The following is an 18,443-nucleotide window of genomic DNA, read 5'->3' as shown; positions in this document are numbered from 1 at the left end:
TTTAGTTCTTTACATAATAATATAGTATTCGAATAAAAATATATGATAATTTTTTCTTAAGTATTTGGGAAATAAATTGCATTGTTTATTTTTATTTTTCATTAACTTAATGAATAGAGATCTCACGGAGCCCAATTAAAGATAATTTACTTTTAACATAAATGTATGAATTATTTTTGGTAAATATTTATTAAAACCAAAAAATATGCACGTGTGTTTAATTTCATGTCGAAATAGAATTGAGAAAAACTTATTAAGTCGTATACCACTTATGTGTAACTACATTTATTTGTTTTTGAATCTTTATTTTATTTTGTGGCGTAGGTACATTTTTCTAATCAGATAAATGTATACATTTTCATTGATTAATATTTTATGTTATATACTATGCATGTTGTTTTTTATTTTTATTTTATAGAAGGTTATAATTTAATATAACATTCATGTTGGTGGAGTCGTGACTAAGTTATTCACCCGCTGTAGGTAGACAATCCGCTATGATTGAATTAACTAGCTTACTAATAATGGCTTCAACTATTATATAAGGGTCATGCGCTTTAAATCCCATAAAAGACAGTGGCTATTGCTTTTTTTCTTTAAACCTTATTTGATAGTCGAGACTTAGCAATGGTCAACGAGGTCTATTCTCAATTGTGTATCGATCATTTTTAATAAACAATACTCTGTTTCTCCGTTTTCCAATATTTATTGTGTACTGTAAATAATTGCATATCACCACGTCGAGTTGTATACTGAATTGAACTAAATTGGTTTTATTGATATTTATTGTGAATTAACTCAACACAGTAATAATGAATAACGATCAAGGGGACGATATAGCGATGCAGGAAGAAGTGACAAAACAAAGAATGTTGGCACAGAAAAAAGAAAAAAAAGTATGTACCTATACAATTATTATACATTATAAATAAATGCGCCAATAGATTGGTAAACATAACACGAAGTGAAAGATTTATTTGTTGCAAATACACTTTTTAGTTTTATTTTAAAGTTTTTATTCAAAACGTCTCATGAAGTAAAAAAGTTAAAAACGATAAAAATATGTGTAATTTTGTTTATTATAAATGAAAACGTTCAAGTGTTAAATGCGTTTCAAAAATGTTATGTAAATAATGTAAAACAATGAAGTTTTAAAAATGACAGTTTTAAATTAAAATGACAATTAATTGACTGCTTATGATGAAACAGCACATCAAAACGTGTTACAATAACAATCACCGTAAAAAGTTAATAAAATATTTACATACGTATTTTATATTATCTGGTCGTTTTTTTACCTAAATCATGATCATAATATTTTTAAATTTTTCCACAGATCAAAATTATTCGAATAATGACCGTCATTGCATACTTAGTGTCCGTGTCTACTGTGGCGACCATGTTGTCTGCGTATTATGTTTTTATCTGGAACCCACACGCTGCTAATAACACTCAAACGCCCAACGCTGAAAGGTTGGTTATGGCGTTACAAAGGACTGGTGGTGAATACGTTTTTGCTAATAGCGCTGATCACGAATATACAGGTAAAAAAACAAATGAAATAAAAAAATTCTGTAAAATTCTCAGCGTTTATTTTAATGTAATTTTCGTTTGATATTTACTGTCTTTGATGCTCAAATTCTTAACGATGTATAAAAATAAAATTTATGGCAGTCTAGAGTAGGTACCTATAGTAAAAACGCATTCCGATATACTATTATAACTGAAAAAATAAATATCTTCATTTATATCCTTCAAATTATTTTCTCCGAAAATAGCTATATTGAATAACAATGAAACATACATAAACATCAAATTATATAGAATTTTAATATATAATACTGCTATAACTAACATATTACATTTTTTTGTTATGATAATATTTTATACCTTTCAAAAATAATTTTTGGAGTAGATTATTGAAAAACGCCAACGTTTTTATATAAATCACAATCGACTACATTGTTATTTTGCAATCGGATATTAGGTATCCTGTAACTAAACATATGGTTCTCAATTTCTCACGTTTTATATATAAAATTAATCCACTAGTAAGGCGAGAAAGATTTCTGAAAATAGATTTAAATTGTTCAACGCAGTGGCGGATTTACGGGGGGGGGGGGGACCCCTCCCACCCTGACACTGATATATACATATATAATTAATTAATTTTATAAAAATAAAAATAATACATTTAAAATACATATTATTTTTTAGGACCCCTCCCCCGGAAAATGTTGAAAATCTGCTACTGGTTCAACATGTTTATTAGGAATCATATTCTACACTTTTTAATTTTTTAACATTTAACCTCCCCTGTAATTGATTATAAAATCATATCATTTCATAAATTTTAAAATGTATTTTATGCAATTATGAAAAAAAAGGGGGAAGTAGGTATACGTTTTGCTGTACAATAGAGTATTGCTATTTTACAGTGGAAAAATGTTTTATTTATTTGAAAAAAGAAACTAAAAAAAATTGTGAATATATAAAATATCTATAATTACCTTTTAATTATTCGTTACCTACAAATTCCCGTTTCCTTAAAGTTTTTTTTTTTCAAGAATATTTTCAATAATACTGGAAAGTTCTATTTATGGCTCCCCGAAGAACGAATTTGATTGAATTTACTACCAATAATAAGTACTATCAAAATTGAAAATCTAAGCATTTTTTTTTAAAAAAAAACACACATTGAACTGCAAAGTCAATACATTTATTTTTCCGTTCAGAATCTAAAAATGTAGAAAGTGAGAAAATAGTTCTTAAGTGAAACTAATAATGAATTCAAATTTGTTTTTAGAAGCTTTATCGAATAAACTCATCAATCGCGATACAATAGGATATACTTAATTTTACGAAAACCAAAAATGTTAGTCGTGAAAAACAGGTGTTAGTTACATGTTCATGTGCATGTGGAAGTTACATGACATTGTTATAATGTTATGCGTTGCCTACCATAAACGATAATTATACTTACAAAGTACATAGTCACGCGGCTATTATGCAAGTACTCTTGATATTATAGTAAATTTTACTATAATATCGAACTCCTTAAAACGGGCTTTTTCAATCCACTTAAGTGGGACGAAAAAAAATTAAATGTCATGCGATATGTATAACATTGTTATATAATTTAATATTCTAAACTATCATTGATGCTTTATAATATTTTAAAACTGCTAAATATTTAGTATCGATGTTCTAGCATGTAGTAGGTATATCGTATATGCATGATGTAGTGTACTAGTGTTGTGCATAGGTAATTGTTTTTATAATACGAGTTAAGGAAACATTTAGCACAAGTGCACAATATAATATTATCACTTGGGTATATATTAATAAATGAAATGGATAATTAATTATTGTTCATGGATAATAAAAAAATTAATTTAATAAATTTGAATTATTCAAAACTTAATTATTTTGATTTTGACGTATAGTGGGTGTATTTCGAAAATTACTTAGAACATTTGTTGTAAACGTCATGATATCGTAATAATCGAGGACTGCATATATATATTTATTTCCTCTTTTATCCTTGCAATAAATTCTATGTAATATCCATTATTATGAAATTTCAATAAACAAGGTAGTAAACATATACTTATATTAAAAGTATACGTTTTTGAGATTTCCCATATAGTATTATTCTATTTCTCAGTTGATTATTATTGTTAATTTATACAACCTATGCATCGAACAAACAAAATCATGGTTAATAAATATAGGTAACTTTTATATAAATTGTAATAATTACAATTTATTATTCCAATTTCCAAAAAAAAAAACAATGCCAAAAATTGGTCCACCAAAACTGTAGTTCAATTTGAGACATTCTGTACTAAAATACATAGAAATGACACTACGCTAACAGTCTTATCAGTTGAATAATAATAATTATTATTAAAACAAATAGGAACCATTTACAAACAAAAATTTCTATCGTAAATCTCATAATTCTTCTTTGAGCACCTCCCTGGGTGGAATTTATCCTTTTTAAATTAGCATATCTGCTTCCCAGAGAATCTATCTCTGTACCAATTTTCATCGAAATCGGCCCATCCGTTTAGAAATGCATTAAAGACGCACACACAAACATTCATTTATATATATATATATTTAGGTTGACACATTAATATTTACAATTTATTTTATTTTATTGTATTTGCAATTTTATAGTCACCAAATAAAGGTGTTATAATAATACCTTTACTATACAAGTTTTCTACATTTTTCATTTCAACAAACACAAGTTGAGATCTATCCATGTAGACACTAATATAAAAATCTATCTTACAAGTATTATGTCCTAATTTACAAGCTAATGATATCAATTCAATACATTGTAAACCGTCTATATAATATTAACTTACCTCGCAACTTCAATGCTGTATGGTGTTTAGTACGCTATTTTAATACGTATGCTTGTTTGATTTTTGTCAGATAATGGGAGATTTACATCTGAAGGACAAAACACTCATAAGACCAACGATCAATCCAACAATCCAGAAAGGTCTATTAAATTGCAAACATCATCAACAATCAAATCTTCGACATCTCACGTTCAAACGTCAATCGGTAACATTTCAGAATCATTAACTGTGGTGAACAATTTATCATAGCCATGATCCAACATATTGTTATTTCATATCTAATATTATGTTAAATTTAATAATTTCCAAAACACTGTTTACAGCTACGACGTGCACATTAACGATTAATTTTATACTGAAGTAGCATAAATAAATTAAATAGCATTATAGGGGCCGTTAACAAGCGAGTTCCATGTTTAATCTGCATAATTTCCAAAACAAAGAAAGAAACAATTTAATATGAACAAATATTTTAACGATATCGTTATTATTCACACAATGGCTTTATGCAAACGGTTATGACATAATGAAGAATGTTTTTTTTCTTATAAGTTTCTTGGTTTACTTTTTCACACAAAAATTAGTCAAATGTTTTTGTTAGAACAATTCCTATTTATCACCCCTCAGTTTTCAGTTTTCACCCTACACAAAATTACACACCTACGTGTATTATAATACTACACCGTTGGTACGTTTTTCAGTTGCCTATCATTATTGATCACTATTGTTTTTTTTATAGGTACCTTATAGAATTCCTCGAAATACATATAACCAATTAACAACTGTATTTTGATAATATGCTATTTAGTTTATGGAATATATTTTATCTTTACCTAAAGTAAAATGTTTTTTATAATTATTTGTCGTTGCTTATTACTGGGGTCAGCTCACGTAGTCACGAGTGCCCTCAGTAAAGAGCGTCACAAGTCACAACTATTATGGGAAATACATATTTCGATGGACCGGTAAAAATACTACACAAATAATAAATGTTATAATAACAATAGTTCTGCTTCTCATAATAACTACATATGGCACATATTGTTTTGATACAATTACGCGCAGGACCTACTGTCAAATTTAGATTAATTTGTACGTTAAATTTAGTCTCTTAATATACTCTTACGCGTAACTACAATGTCGTTTTTTCCACGGTTAAATCGTTGTAAGCTGCTATATAATTGTCTAGTATATATTATATTGTAATAGCTGTAATACTTTATTTTACATTTTGATATCATGATAAAAATATTTAATTTATTTGAAACTAACAAATTTTTATATTTTATTTATCAACCAACCAAATAATCATAACCAGAGTTTGGTTCAATAGTACCTATATAATAAAATAATGTGAACTGAAATTGATTTCAATGTTGTAAATTTCATTTCTAATTTATGGAAAGATTACCTTCTGATTATGTCATTATAAAAGTAAAACTTTATCAGAGAACAATAATTGGACAGGTAATAAGAAAAATTAATCAAGTCAAAAGTAGTAAAAAATACTTATATAAAACATTAAAAGCAATTATCCTTTATATCCTTTATTGCTCTCATCATGGTTTCATGGCTTACAAATTCCATTTTAAGCCAACAAAAGTTACTATCGACTTCAAGAAGGAATTAAGTATACATGGGCTGACATAGATATTGTAGGATGTAGATTACACGTTGCTCAATTATGGTGGTGAAAAACTCGGACTGTAGTCTTAAGTAAAGAATATAATGATAAAACTTCTGAAATAGGTAAATGGCTAGTAAATATATTTGGAATTCCATTTTTAAATCCAGAAGAAGTAGGTAACTGCGTTGCAATGGTTTTTATAAATGCAATACCACATAATAATAAATTAACAACATTTACTGATTTTGACACTTATATTTGTGACAATATTATTTTCCCTCCATGTATTTTCATGTATTAGAAAAAAAATAATAATTAGTTAATAAGAGTTACATAATCGTATATTTTATGCTACCTACACATTTATAGCACGATCTCCGGATACACTTTAAAAATATATATTTCATTTGTGGCACAATATCCGGGTAGTAAAATGTAAACAAATATTTTATAACCTAACCCAATTTTGATGATTTTATTATAATAATTAATTGTTTGGTAACCTTGGTTACCATAAAGTTAGACCATCTTTGATCAGAATCGTTTTTTATCGTATATAATTATTTACCATTTAATTCAAATTTAACACATTTATTACAGTGAGCTACTTAGCACCTAATGACGAGGTAGGTACACTCGAAATATATTATACAGACTGTACTGCAGAAATGCTGTTACCTAGTTGACGGCTTCTTTTTTTTGTTGTCTTAATGATAGGTATAAAAAAAACAAAAACCATAAATTAATATGGTTTACAGTATCGTGCGTATAAAATATAATATGGTTTCTTAACTACTATAACTGTAGCCTCTGAGGTAATTTTTCACGTGAAACGATTCGCAAACAATTTATGGGTGTATTGGGCATTTTTTTGAAAACAAAGTTTATTCTGTAATTGAGTGACTTTATGTTTGTCAATCGTTCCAGTTCCTTCAGAATAGTGGTATGTACAATTTTATAACAAAAACAAATCTTAAATCATTTAATAACAAATACCTACTATTCCAAAGCACAGTTAAACTTTTGAAGCACGAGGGTATACTATATCGTTTGATTAGATATACGCTTAAACCTACCTACAATAGTGGCTAAAACTGGAAACACTGTTCGAAAGTTGTCTGTTATGTTTTATTAAAATAATATAGTTCTGAATGACTGTATATTTTTTATTTTATATGTTTTCTATCATTTCCATAATGATGGTTTGGTACCTATTCCATTGTGAACAGTTAACCAAATATATTTACTGTACAAAATAAAAACACGCTACCTATATAAATTATACATGTTACAAGGAATTGTATTATAGTGAAGCCATTCGTATAATAACTTCTGAGTATTGATTTACAATCATAAAGAGGAGGAGCTGGAGGGGACCCCAAAATTATTCATAGCCCTCCAAAATCAATTGTTCTTTGAACTCGCATAATATCAATCAGAAATTAATGATTAAAAAAAACAGCGAAATATACTATGCACCTGTATAGTAGAGTTTAAGTCTGCCTCGACATTGAGCCAGTCACAGTTTGCATGTGAAATCAATGAACATTAAAGAATACTATATTACATTCACGAATCATGATGTGATTATCAGAGAGAACCATAATATTATAATCAATTAGGATATTAGGTGGTACTCTTCAACAAGCGAAGGGAGTAAAAATAATTATTTTTAATTAGATAATTCTCAATGTTTATAATTAAAAAAAGCAATACATTGTGGTGTGAGGGTGGTTGCCTCCCCCCCCCCCCCCTGTGACACTTTTGAGGAAAATAATGGAGATTTTAGGCATAGTTGAGAAACTGTTGACCAACGAAAAATATGAATAAATAAATAAGTTTGTTGTGATAATATTACAAAGTATAATAATATTATATAGATTATATAACATAATATAGGTATAATGAGTAAAACAATAAATAGTATCTTAACATCAATAAATAAAATACATCGGTTTAGGTTAACATGGTTCGACAGAACTTCACCCAACAATGTATATAATTACTAGTCATTTAATAAACATTAATATCATCAATAATAATATCTTCAATAAAACACATATTTGAGAATAACACGTATAAAATAACCGATAAGTGATATCTCATTGTTGTCATTATCATAAAAACTGTTTGCTGTACCATAGCCAAGGGAGGACACTAGGAGAACATATCCATAAGAAATATCTAGATTTATTGTCAAAATCAAGTTGTACACGTTGGAAAAAAAATGATAAATTCGCAATATTGTATTACTAATTCCTTGTAAGTACTGCATATTGTGATTTTATAAATTAAATGTATATTTATTAATTTAACATAGATGTTTTTGACAATATTTGTGACATTTAATAGGTATGTGATAGTGCCCTTCCTAATTTATTAAAAATACTAACTACAGCACAGTCTGGTTTATAAACTTATAAAATTATAAATTTATTCGTCATGAGATATAAACTTTAATAATAATAATAGTTTTATTAAACGATAATGATGATGATAATATTAGATATATTACTTATATATAGTAATAATAATAGTATTTATAATAATAATAGTAATAATATAAAAAAAATATAATAATAATAATAATAATAAAAATAGTTATCATAATAATAATCATAATAATCATTATTGTGATAAGTGTACAGTAAATAATAATAAAAGTAATGATAATAATTAATAATAATAGTAATACTAATAATTTTAAGAACAAAATTAATAATAATTCATATAACTTTAAATACTGTAGTATTAAAATACAGTAGTAGATATTTTCACATTTTATTGAGAAAATTAAAAAAACAATATTAGTTACACATCCAAACAATGCATAAAAACGATGTTGGGGGTACCTACTAAAAATATAGTTCTATTGACAAAGTGACTAGATTTGTATCGGTTTTAACTAGGACTTTTAAATTACGTCTTACACATATAACTTATTATAAAACTGACCAATAACTAATTGGTTTTAATACAACAATACAGTTACATTTATAAATATATGACTACATATGACAACAAAACCACTAATAATTGGATGTCTCAACTCTCAACGACCTCTAAAACTAACACCTATCCACTAGCTTTGGCATTTTCAGCTCAAAATAATATCATATGACAGATAATTGATAAGGTATACATTTAAAATAATTGGGATTATAAAATCAAAATACAGCAATATTTTCGTTTCATATTTTGAAATAACATTTATTAATTTAAACGAATGGTTGTATCATGATCACTCATTGATCAAAAACAATGAAATATAATAACATTGAACTTTGGCTAATTTTGAAATAGATAATTAGCTGTATAAATAAAAATGTATATTTATCAGAAGATAAAAATTATTAAATGTCAGCTAAAACACAAGTTCTCACAAAAAAAGAAGATAAATGTATATATTATAATATACCATTCGTCTCAAAATATAAGTATTAATAACTTATTTACTTACACCCTGAAAATGTTACGGTTCCCTGTGAAGAGAAATGAAGAACACCGAGCGGATTGGAGTATCGGAGGATAAATGTTTTTGATTAAATACAGGATGGGAACACGGGGATAAGCGAACATTCCATATTTCCATTTTCAGAAATTCTGGTGAGAGATAAAAACGTTGTTTTATTCATACCATAGTGCCAATATCGTGTCTATCACGTGCTCTTCTAAAGCAACACAACATATGTCAGGATCCCAAGAAACCGAATAGCTGGGCTGGTGATTTTAAAAACCCTGTGAATGTACTTTCTTCAGCATCTTCGCCACCACTACCGTCATCATCACAACCACGTTCTAGGCCACCACCACCGTCACCACTACCTCCTTTTTCTAAGTTTGCCCGCCACATTCTCTCGTGTTTTGCTATCATTTTCCTGTGAGCCCGAGCCGCTTCCCTAATGACGTATTCCCTGCTATTTTCTGGACGTTGTAAACAATGGCCGGGCAACGTAGGCAAGCCACAGGCTCTCCAACCTCGTCCTACCGCAGCCATACCCTTTTGGATCCTTATTACCCTTAAAAACGTTCGCAATGTCTTAGCAACTAGTCCACCACCTAATAAATCATCCTTACCACAACGATCATCTAGTACGAACCTGCCCACTCTAGACCACTGGTTTTGTGTGTTATACACTACCTCATCATCGTCCAGTACCCTATATCTTATATCAGTCCTGCCCCACATTTGTTCCTCAACCAATATGAATAAAATAGGGTTTTCCATTCGCCTGGCTTTGACTAAAATCTGAGCTAAAATATCCTGTACAGTTGACCCTATTGGTACCTTAAGAATAACGTATGGTCTTTCTATGGAAACATTATAAATACACACTAAGAACGTATGTATTTCATCCCACGATGACCCTGCTTGGCCATTTCTTGATTTTCTTGATTGCAATGATATAAGCCATGCTCTGCTGCTTGGGTCATCTCCGATCTTCTTTAGTACAAAGTACCCATTGCCTTGCCAGCGTGACTGCGCCTCCAACGGTTTCTCATTATAATCCAATACACGTGTTATCATGGGTGCATCGCCATTTTTCCATCCGATTCGTCTATGCTTGGTTTTTTTCTGTTTTTTCTTCTTTATCTTTTTCTTTTTCTTTTTCTTGTTTTTAGAGTTATTATTATTGCTACTACTATCATCGGTACCATCATCAGTGACGACGTTAGTGTTATTCCCCATATCATCACTATTATTGCCAGGTCCATTGTTTGACACTTCCCACGAAAGGCCGACTTCCTCCATGAGCACGTATGTTTTCATTTCTTCATCACCCTCATTACGTTTGTCTAATGCTAACCTAATGACGTCTGTTACTGTACTATCCTGGGTGACTTTGAACATGATATATGAGTTTTCAGAGAATACCCCATAAACCATTACATAGAACTTTTTACGGTGCGTTGATGGACCATTGTTTTTCATTGATCCGTTGTCCGCCGCTGGTGCTGTTGTAGAAGATGTCTTTTCGTCATCAGTAGATCTTGGTGCTTCTTCTGTGCTACTAGTACACACAAATAACGCGGTAAGTGGTAGTGGCCGGTTACGCATATTATGCATGTCAATGTGCCGAAAGCCATACAGCATGCTTGTTAGTGGTACTACACGCTGCGCTAACGGGTGATTGGTGCTGGCATCAACTATAAGGAATCGAATAAACGCTAATTCTTTGAACATCACGTTATACGTAAATGTTTCGTCCCACACGGGATTCATTGAATTACAAAATATAGTTTTAGATTTTCTCTTTATGCTGTCGGATGGTATACCGATTATTTCAATTTCGACGTATACGTTAGCTCGAGTCCCTCCATTTGGCGATAAAAACTGACCAGAGACAATGCTTATACAAAAACATATCGGATTCAAACCATCAAAATCTTTTTCCGTTGGGTTGAACTGGCGATAAAATTTGTGTGATGGATCGTGCATCACTCGTGGCTTTAGTACATAACCACTATGACCATTCTGTTCAAACATGGCTGCATTCACGTGTGAAGCTGTGGCCTCCTCTGACTGATAGTTTAGTGCTGCCATCTGTACACCATATGACCAAAAATTTAATGGATTGAAGTTGGATGAATCTATCCTCATACTAGCCGGATAAACGCGTACCAACTGCGTCTCAGAGTGTGCAATCAAATCCTTTGGACGTTTTTTTGTGAGCTTTTTTGCCGAATTTTCACTTAAGGAAGAACACTTATAGCATGGATGGTGCGCGTTTATCGTAGTAGAACCACGACTATGGTAGTGTTCTGTGGATGTAGCTCCAGCGGATGATGTACTTCCTACAGTACCATTATGACCACAAAGACTACCATTACATTTTCGTTTATTTTTCACCGAACTGCTTGGACTTCTAGTATTAAGACCACGAAATTTTATTGCCTGAAAAAAATATTATGGATTTATTATATTTCATTATAAAAGCAAAATTAAACAAACTTCATTTAATCTTATATTAACTCTACAAAGTATTTAAAAATAATTATTTCTTAACAAATACTTTAGCTTAATATAATAATAATAATGGTCACTGATGTTTTGTTTACCTGTGTATAGACGACTATGTCCGATAGTTCTTTTGCAATCTGACTGTTGTGTTTTTTAGACTTGTCATCTTCAGCATATTTATCATTGGACTTTGATCCAAACCTATTACGACCTCTGCCATACTTATCCGTTCTATCTTCTAAAATGTAAATTCAATATTAGATATATTTTATTTAAAAGTCTGATTACTAAAAAAATAAAATGATAATCAATCAGTTAATAATTTTAATCATTCCTGATGCTATTTTACCTAAGACCATAAATATATATAGTACATAAGTATAAATTTAATCATCTATATTCTATAAGTTTAATATTGTTTTAATGAATAATTTGAAAAACATTAATTGATTTTTTTATTAGATTTATATAATATACCTAATATATATTAATATATATATATATATATATATATTATAAGAATAAAATTATAAAATAAATATTAATGCTTATATAAATGTATATGTATAATGTATATCAGCGTTATATTTGATTGCAGTAATAAATCATAATAATTTTCTAGAAAAGTTGGTAAACCTTATCGAATTTAAGTAGCCATAATATTATAAGTACTTTCAACGGACTTTAAATTATCATTGTAGATTGATTTGAACTATCACTTATACGTTTATAATACAGTATTACTTTTAAAGTCCAACTCATCGCTATCATCATATTCTTCATCATCTTCCTCGTATTCTTCTTCTTCTTCGATGGTCGTAGCAACATCATCAATGGTCGCAGTGCCAGCGCTAGCTGAACTACTTCTGTGAGGTCCCACATTTGGATGACTGCTTACCACCGAAGGCCCGGAATTAGGATTATTGTTGGCTACTGGAGGTAATATATTAGTTTGACTACTGGCCCCAGAAGATTCGAAATTATGCTGATTGATGTCCACTGAAGATTCGGCAATAGGATTCTTGATGGTCATTGAAGGTCCAACATTAGAATTATTGCTACTCACAGAAGGTCCTGCATTAGAATAGTTGCTGGCAAGTGACGATACAACTTGTGAACTTTTTGTACTACTATTATTATTTTTCAATCGATTTGCTTCACTTTCTAGTGGTGCAATTTTCTTATTTTTTATCAAAATTTTGTATTTTAATTGACTTGGTGATGGTAGCTGTGGCTCATAATCTGTGTCAAACATAAAGCCTTTGACCAATTTTTCACCAAAAACGGACTGAAAAATAAAAATACATAATATAATATATCTGTAATATTTCATAGCTATCATTTAGTCAAATATATTGTTAAAATAACTGTATAATAATTAATTTTTAAACCAAATAAATTAATCATTCTGTGCTATAATTTAATTTTTAGGTTATTTATTATGAATTGATTAATTAGTTTCAACAATTGTCTTAAAATCTGGTAATAAAACTATCGATCAATGCATGTCTCAAAATTTAAGCTGAGAAAAATAATTGAAAAACAAAGATATATCATTAATTTATTTTAAACAATATTTTTTTAACATAATAGAGTTTATTTAAATTATATTTGTATAATTTGATGTATATTTTGTATGGTATACATCGAAGAATTTTTGAGAAATAATAAGATTATAAACACTTTTTTAAATTATATTAATAACATTTATTTCTGCTCACGAATCAAAAATAATATCCTTTGACGATTTTAAAATTTGAAAAGTCTTAAAATGTGTAAAATATAATACCTCAAATATTTCTGCCATGCGAGCTTGTTGGGCCAATGAACAATGGTTTTCAATAGATAATATGACAGGATATGGTGAAGATACAAATGCAAAACGATTAATTGAATCTACAGCTCCAAGAAATGGTATTTTTGATGTGAAAGTATGCCCATGATAGATCAATGGATTCCCATCGTCACCATCCCAACAATCCAACTCAACACACCGACAACCAGCCAACAATACCTAAAAATCAATTTACATAAATCCATTTGAGGAATAATATATTTCTTAAGTATAAAATATTATAAAATTATAAAATGTGGATTGTTTACTAGATTCGTTTAAAGTTTATTACAATTTAATTCAATGAAAAATGTATAACTCGTTCAGTTTATCTCGGCCACCGACGACTGTTTACGATTTCAAAAAATCGTAGGTCCGAATATTATGTAATACAATATTCCAATTGCGAGTGGCTATACGGATGTTTAAATGGTAAATTGAATTGATAAAACATTAGCTGTAACGTCAGGCCAAGGGCCAAGATGAATTGAACGAGTTATAATATAGTTGGTACGTACTACGTTGTACCATTATAATCATAATATATTTCATCCATACTAATGACGCAAAAATAAACTATTGATTTTTTGTTATTATAAGCATAAAGAAAGGATATTTTATTTAAAAATAATATATTTTATGTAATAATAAACCATTAATTTAATTATAATGTATTACTTAATCTACAATTTTACCCGACTGTAAAGATCAATAGAAGAGTCGCCTTTTAACTGGTGACCAGTAAGGTATGTATTATGTGATGAAGCAATATAATAACAAGATAGTGGAAAATTCATATCAGATTTCTCGACTGCAAAATCTGGTTCACTGAACACGCTTTGGTTCCTTAACATCATAAACTTAGCAAATCCTTCGAAAGAAAGACAGTTTCGTGCACTGATTTCTGGGTTTGGCTCATGGTTCTGTAAAAAAAAAAATATTACAATGATCTATTTAATATAATACAATTAATATTTTCAAATATTGAATAGGTTTATAGTAATAATATTAGTTGCTTAAATAATTCACGACATCAAATTAAATTTGTTGATGCCTAAATTTCAAAATTAATTTGTCATCTGTTTTTTGAACAATAAAATCCAAATATGTTCGTGAAAATCAAAATAAATTTACAACTACTATTAGTTTAATCATTGGTCATCGGAAACTTAACGATAATTAGTTTTTGAATTTACTATAGTTGATAATATATTATCTAAATAATAATTTCCGAAGGTACAAGTTATTGTAATTTAATAATTACCTATTTATGGAATATACATCGTACCTGAATTAATATTCGAGCTTCGTCCTCTGTACAAGTAACCATCTGTTTGTTTTCCAAAAAGTTAGTTAAATCATTTACTGACCATGTTGCAGCAGACTGTGACGTCTCTACACCAGTGCAGTTAGAAATTATGCTAGACGCTGCAATAGCATCAAATATACGCTTTTTCTGAGTTGTTGCATCAATTGGCCGAACAAAGTTATGTCCAATGTTTTTATTAATTGAGCTCGAACCTATGAAAATATAGGTTATTGTAGGTGTAAATACAGTTAGTATATTTTGGTAAACCGAGATGAATGTAAAACAGTATAATACAAATTAATTAAAATTAGATTTTAAAAAAATGGTACAACAAATTGGAACGAATTTATAATGAATTATTAGATAGATAGTTATAGATAGGAGAACAATATTGTTCATTAATACAATTACAAGGAAACATTTAAAAATATATGGAGTTAGGTATTAAATTAAATTCTATTATTATGATAATTTAGTGAATTTTTTTTTAAATCAAATAAGTTAAGGCTGGATTACTTTGAGTTTTTTCAGATATAGTTCTTGGAATAGACAAGGTTGCATTATTTTGAACGGAGGTATCCTCAGATTTTTTGTTCATTGTATGACTTGTCGCTCGTACTTGGTCAAAAATATCTCGAAGATCTTTACGCATTCTCAAACTGTAATAACGAAAAATAAAACGTAAATTAATCATTCATCTAATATATTGTATTAATAAAAATTATTCAAAAAATACATTAACCTGAAGCTATCAAATAGAGCACAAAAATCTTCAAAGTCTAATTGTGAATTATTTGGCGTCATTGGTGAATTATTCATATCACTGGGAGTTGGCTCTATAATTTTAGGTGGCGTCCTTAATCAAAATAATAAAAAACAACATTTAAATATATTGTTATCTCCTTTGTTTCAATTCAAAATATTAGACATTCACAGAAGTAGGTACAAAAGTTCCTTTTAAAAAATATTAAATATTGATTGTAGAATATATTAATTTTAAAGAACCTTAACAGATTAATAGTGTACTCTGTTGAATAGGAAAAAAAAACTCTGAATTAAATTAAATATATTAAATTATGATACCATAATATTATGTAGTATGTACTGATTAGTTAACAAATCTTTCCATTACACTAGTATAACTTTTTTGTTGAATTTAAAAAGTTATTTTTCTATTAAAAATAAATATTGTATTTTAACATTAATTGGGTACTTACCAAGTAAAAAAAATCAAATAAAACTGTGTAATGTAAACAGATTATTCATTAATACAATACATTTGAAGTTGTTTTTTAACACCAATATAATTATATTGCTAAAAATACAATGCAAAGCAGAATTGATACAAATGTACACACCTGTGGCTTATGGAATAATGAAAGGAAATATATTAACTAAAAAGTATCTGTGTGTATAAAGTATTTATGTACCTACTATTTAATTTATTGTATAGCTTATCATGAAAAAATTAATTTATCTAAATAATATTAGATATAACATACGACTTATCTGCGGACGTTGATGGCTCAGAAACAATATTTTTGTCGACACTGTCTCGTTTCTTATCATCTTCTGTTTGGCTATTCAATGTTGGAGAATTGCAACCACTGCTAGCCAAGTCTAGTCTAGATTTGTTGAACAAGTCATTGACATCGTAAGGTTTGAGAAGTCCGTCATTCTAGATACAGAATATTTTAATGCAAAATGTTACAACATTTTAATTATTTTATATTTTGTTCTTGTAAACGTACAGATACACTAGCCACCGATTTCTTCTTTCGAAATCTCATCGAAGCAGCTCGTTTAGCAATGCTTGTCTCTGGCGATGTATTATTGGCCGAATTACCAGTCGTCGACCAATCTCTACCGCCAAATAACTATAATTCAATGATACATCAAATCAACTATAATAATTAGTATTAATTGATAATTAATTAAAAGTACATTATTATTCATAATATCAAGGGATAAAGCTGAATATTAAGTTACATAAAAAGTGAAAACAATATAAGCAGTGAAATCCTACTTATATAATATCACACCTAGTATGCCAATAGTATATAATTATTCAAATTTTTAGATTTATTAAATTACAAAATAATTTCTTTGGTTTAATATTTAAAACAGGGACTGGAACCGAACCTAAAAGAACTGGTTCGGGAACCAGAACCTTTAAAATATTAAGAACTGGTTCGGGAACCAGAACCTTTAAAATATTAAGAACTGGAACCGGAACCGAAACCTTTATTTTAATAAATAAAGTACCGGAACCGAACAGGAGTTTTTAAATTAAACAGGTTCTTTTAGGTTCAAAAATAAAATAATTTTACTTATCATAATTTAATGGTATTACTGTTATAAACTATGTATGATCATATGAGTTTTCTAATAGTTGTCATACTATTAATTAAACCTGCATTCCGGATAGGTATTTAAAATCTAAATTATCTGGAACCGGTACCGAAGTTATTTGGAACCGATACCTTTATTTTTTTTTTATCAAACTACCACAACTGAACCGGAACTTTTATTTTATTTTTGGAAAACCAGTACCGGAACAGATACCAATAAATTCAAAAGGTTCCAGTCCCTGATTTAAAGTAACAATATTAAAATATATTTGCACATATATGAACTTTTCGACATTATCCACCGATGATGAACTCCGTCCAGACGAGAATATTAAGTATACCCTCAAACACGATATAAAGCTGGATCAACCCACCAGTCCAGCAGAATTAGAACTACTCCATAACTTTCAAGACATAAAGTGTGTCAAACGCCGAAGTCCATATAAATATTAGACTAGGACCAAGACCTCTCCACTGGGAGTGATAACCCAAACAGGTTTCATATATGTCTACCAAGAGATTTAATTAGGTATTTAATATTTATAAATTTCTCTATAAGTACTAAATACAGCGAAGGCGTTATATTCTTATGACTTACATGACGTATATAGTCACACAATCGTAATTATTTCATAATGTTTATATTATTTAATATATCAACAAAATAAAACTCAAATAAGTATAAGATAAAAATCTACTTACACGTATTGCATCGGCTGTCATTGGCCCACGACCAGACGAAATAATGTATTGATGTACATAATTGTTCTTTAGCCATATCGAACGTTTATCAACCGTCTGTGTAACATTTCGTAGTTTCTGAACCACTGTTTTAAGTCCATGGTGCCAAATGCTTTATAAATAAATACAAAATAATTATTATATTATGTAACAAAATAATATTATATGCAAACAGTAATAATCGTAGGTATAGTTATGGCTATTAACAAGTTTTAGTGCTTATTTTTCATATTATGTTCA

General features: G+C 28.9%; 2 protein-coding genes across 2 annotated transcripts in view; one reads left to right on the top strand and one right to left on the bottom strand.

The window, feature by feature from the left end:
* The first annotated feature begins 621 nt into the window (after positions 1 to 621).
* LOC132935025 (uncharacterized) lies at positions 622 to 5,732 on the top strand. The gene is made up of 3 exons (XM_061001461.1): positions 622 to 896; positions 1,337 to 1,544; positions 4,450 to 5,732. The coding sequence occupies exons 1-3, from the start codon at positions 813 to 815 to the stop codon at positions 4,626 to 4,628; spliced, it is 471 nt and encodes a 156-aa protein (XP_060857444.1). The 5' UTR covers positions 622 to 812; the 3' UTR covers positions 4,629 to 5,732.
* Positions 5,733 to 7,835: 2,103 nt separating this feature from the next.
* Positions 7,836 to 18,443, bottom strand: part of LOC132933939 (uncharacterized) — a 292,866-nt gene continuing 282,258 nt past the window's right edge. Inside the window, exons 38-48 of the mRNA XM_061000219.1 lie at positions 18,165 to 18,315; positions 16,863 to 16,988; positions 16,614 to 16,789; positions 15,854 to 15,967; positions 15,628 to 15,770; positions 15,091 to 15,323; positions 14,498 to 14,725; positions 13,758 to 13,982; positions 12,713 to 13,256; positions 12,067 to 12,206; positions 7,836 to 11,902 (exon numbers count right to left, since the gene is read on the bottom strand). Coding sequence (XP_060856202.1) covers positions 9,698 to 11,902; positions 12,067 to 12,206; positions 12,713 to 13,256; positions 13,758 to 13,982; positions 14,498 to 14,725; positions 15,091 to 15,323; positions 15,628 to 15,770; positions 15,854 to 15,967; positions 16,614 to 16,789; positions 16,863 to 16,988; positions 18,165 to 18,315 — 4,285 coding nt within the window. The 3' untranslated portion in view covers positions 7,836 to 9,697. The remainder of the gene's footprint in view (positions 11,903 to 12,066; positions 12,207 to 12,712; positions 13,257 to 13,757; positions 13,983 to 14,497; positions 14,726 to 15,090; positions 15,324 to 15,627; positions 15,771 to 15,853; positions 15,968 to 16,613; positions 16,790 to 16,862; positions 16,989 to 18,164; positions 18,316 to 18,443) is intronic.

Source organism: Metopolophium dirhodum, chromosome 1 (genome assembly GCF_019925205.1).
Source record: "Metopolophium dirhodum isolate CAU chromosome 1, ASM1992520v1, whole genome shotgun sequence".
Classification (NCBI taxonomy): Eukaryota; Metazoa; Arthropoda; class Insecta; order Hemiptera; family Aphididae; genus Metopolophium; species Metopolophium dirhodum.
Note: the sequence above shows the minus strand (reverse complement) of the source record. Positions and strands in the feature narration are given on the sequence as shown.